The sequence below is a fragment of the Schistocerca serialis genome, chromosome 5, assembly GCF_023864345.2.
Source record: "Schistocerca serialis cubense isolate TAMUIC-IGC-003099 chromosome 5, iqSchSeri2.2, whole genome shotgun sequence".
Taxonomy (NCBI): Eukaryota; Metazoa; Arthropoda; class Insecta; order Orthoptera; family Acrididae; genus Schistocerca; species Schistocerca serialis.
Window position 1 is genome coordinate 59,223,937 of NC_064642.1, and position 2,109 is coordinate 59,226,045.

At 42.3% G+C, this 2,109-nt stretch overlaps 1 protein-coding gene across 1 annotated transcript; it reads left to right on the top strand.

The window, feature by feature from the left end:
* Positions 1-468: 468 nt before the first annotated feature.
* LOC126481743 (piggyBac transposable element-derived protein 4-like) lies at positions 469-1,567 on the top strand. The gene is made up of 2 exons (XM_050105698.1): positions 469-579; positions 680-1,567. Exons 1-2 carry the CDS (start codon positions 469-471, stop codon positions 1,565-1,567), a joined length of 999 nt encoding a protein of 332 aa, XP_049961655.1.
* The last annotated feature ends 542 nt before the right edge of the window (positions 1,568-2,109 follow it).

Here is a 2,109-nt window from a genome sequence, read left to right on the forward strand (position 1 = left end):
CGGTGCCATTCGACCGCCACATCTACCTTCTTCCCGTGACTTATTTTAACCCGTAACTACAGTCATTCGGTCTGTGGGACCACGCTAGTTTTCACACCCCTGTTTCTAAGAACGCTATTGACCTTGAAGAGCTGGGTGGCCCAGTAGCTTTCTTATTCTCAGTCTGCTGCTTGTTGCCACGGTAGTCATTGTTGCAATTGTTGTGTTTGTTTTTGTTTCGTTGAAACGACGTCCACGGGACTGCGTGACTGTGTTAGTTTAAGTCAGTGACTGACTCAACATTTTTCCTTTTCGTTGTGGTTGTTTTGTTCTTTGCATCTGTCGGTGACAAAAACTGTGGAACTATGTCAGGTAACCCTGGTTCTTCGTTTGTGAGAACAGACGATCCAAATTTTGAAGAAAAACTTTCATGAATTATTGATGAAGTGGGGAGCGACATATCCGATTTTGACTCTTCTTATGTGGAGGATGGTGATATTATACATAGTGAACGTGATTCGGAATCCAGTGTGTCTGGCGAGAGTGAAAGTGACGAGGAAAGGTCTGAAGGAGAATCAGATAGCGATGAAGATGAGGAACGTGCTAGGAAATACTTCTATGGCAGAAATACTGTAGGTTCAAGTGGTCGGCAGTAGAACCAAACAGGCATGTCAGGATTCCAGCTCATAATATATTGAAGATACCAGCACTTCGACATAAATTTAGAGGACAATCACAGATCGACTCACTGACTGCTTGGAGCTATATTTTCAGTGATGATATGCTGAACGAAATACTCACATGGACAAATGAGAAACTTGAAAAAATTCGTGGAAAATACACGAATACGGACAGAATAGAAGTCACACCTTGTACAATGTCTGAAATGAAGAGTTTCATTGGCCTTCTTATATACACTGCAGTATTCAAATCGAATAACGAAGACATACGTTCTCTCTTTTGTACTGATGGGACTGACCGTGATATTTTCCATATCACTATGTCATCAGAAAGATTTGCTATAATTCTCAACTGCCTGAGATTTGACAACCCTGATGACAGGGAGTTAAGTAAGGTTCCTGATCCAGCAGCTGGTACAACAAACATTCTACATAAATTCAAGGAAAATTCGCAGTGGTCCTATATTCTTGGGGCTAATGCTACAGTTGATGAAATGCTAATCGGTTTCAGAGGAGGCTGTAAATTCAAAATGTATATTCCATCTAAACCGGGGAAGTACAGCCTGAAGCTTCAGTGCCTCGCCGACTCCAGGACTAACTACATCTTCAACACCTATCTCTACTGTGGAAAAGGTACTGATGGAGCAGGACTTTCCCCAGACGAGAAGGAATACGCCGTTCCCACTCAGGCTGTCCTCAGATTGTGCAAGCCAATAGCACATACTAACCGAAACATTACTGCTGGTAACTGGTATGTGCCAATCGAACTTGCAGGTGTGCTACGGAAAAATGGTTTGACCACAGTGGGAACAATGCATCCCGTAGACGTTAAGTTGAAACAACGCTGTATGGATTTACCAAACACATCACGCTCATTTCGCATGTGCCTAAGAAAGGAAGAGCAGTAATTCTTATATCAACAATGCATCACTCCATAGAAGATGATGCAGAAAGTAAAAATCCTGTAATAATAGCCCACTATAATAACACAAAGGGTGGTGTTGATACTGTAGACGAAAAGTGTGCCAAATGTTGTTCAAGTAGCCGCAAACAACGCTGGACCACGGCCGTGTTTTTCCGTATTCTTGACATGAGTGTTGTCAATGCATATATTGTTCATCAGTCATTCAAGGAAAGAACTGTGCTTACCAGGATGAACTTCATGAAAGCCCTAGCGAAAGAATTGATCGAACCTTCACTCTGAGGAAGAATAGTGAATAAATGCCCCCCACGAGCATTGAGATTTTCTATCGGTCGAGTTCTAGGAACTGAAGTACTTCTACATGAAGAGCAGGAAAAGGAGGACAAACTACCTAGGGATGGAAAGAAGACATGTCGCATTTGTCCACCAAAAAAGAAGAGGAAGACAAGTTATTTGTGTCACAAATGCAAGGTCCCAATTTGTTTGGAATGCTCTTGTAAGGTGTGTCCGCAGTGTGTGTAAGGTGGT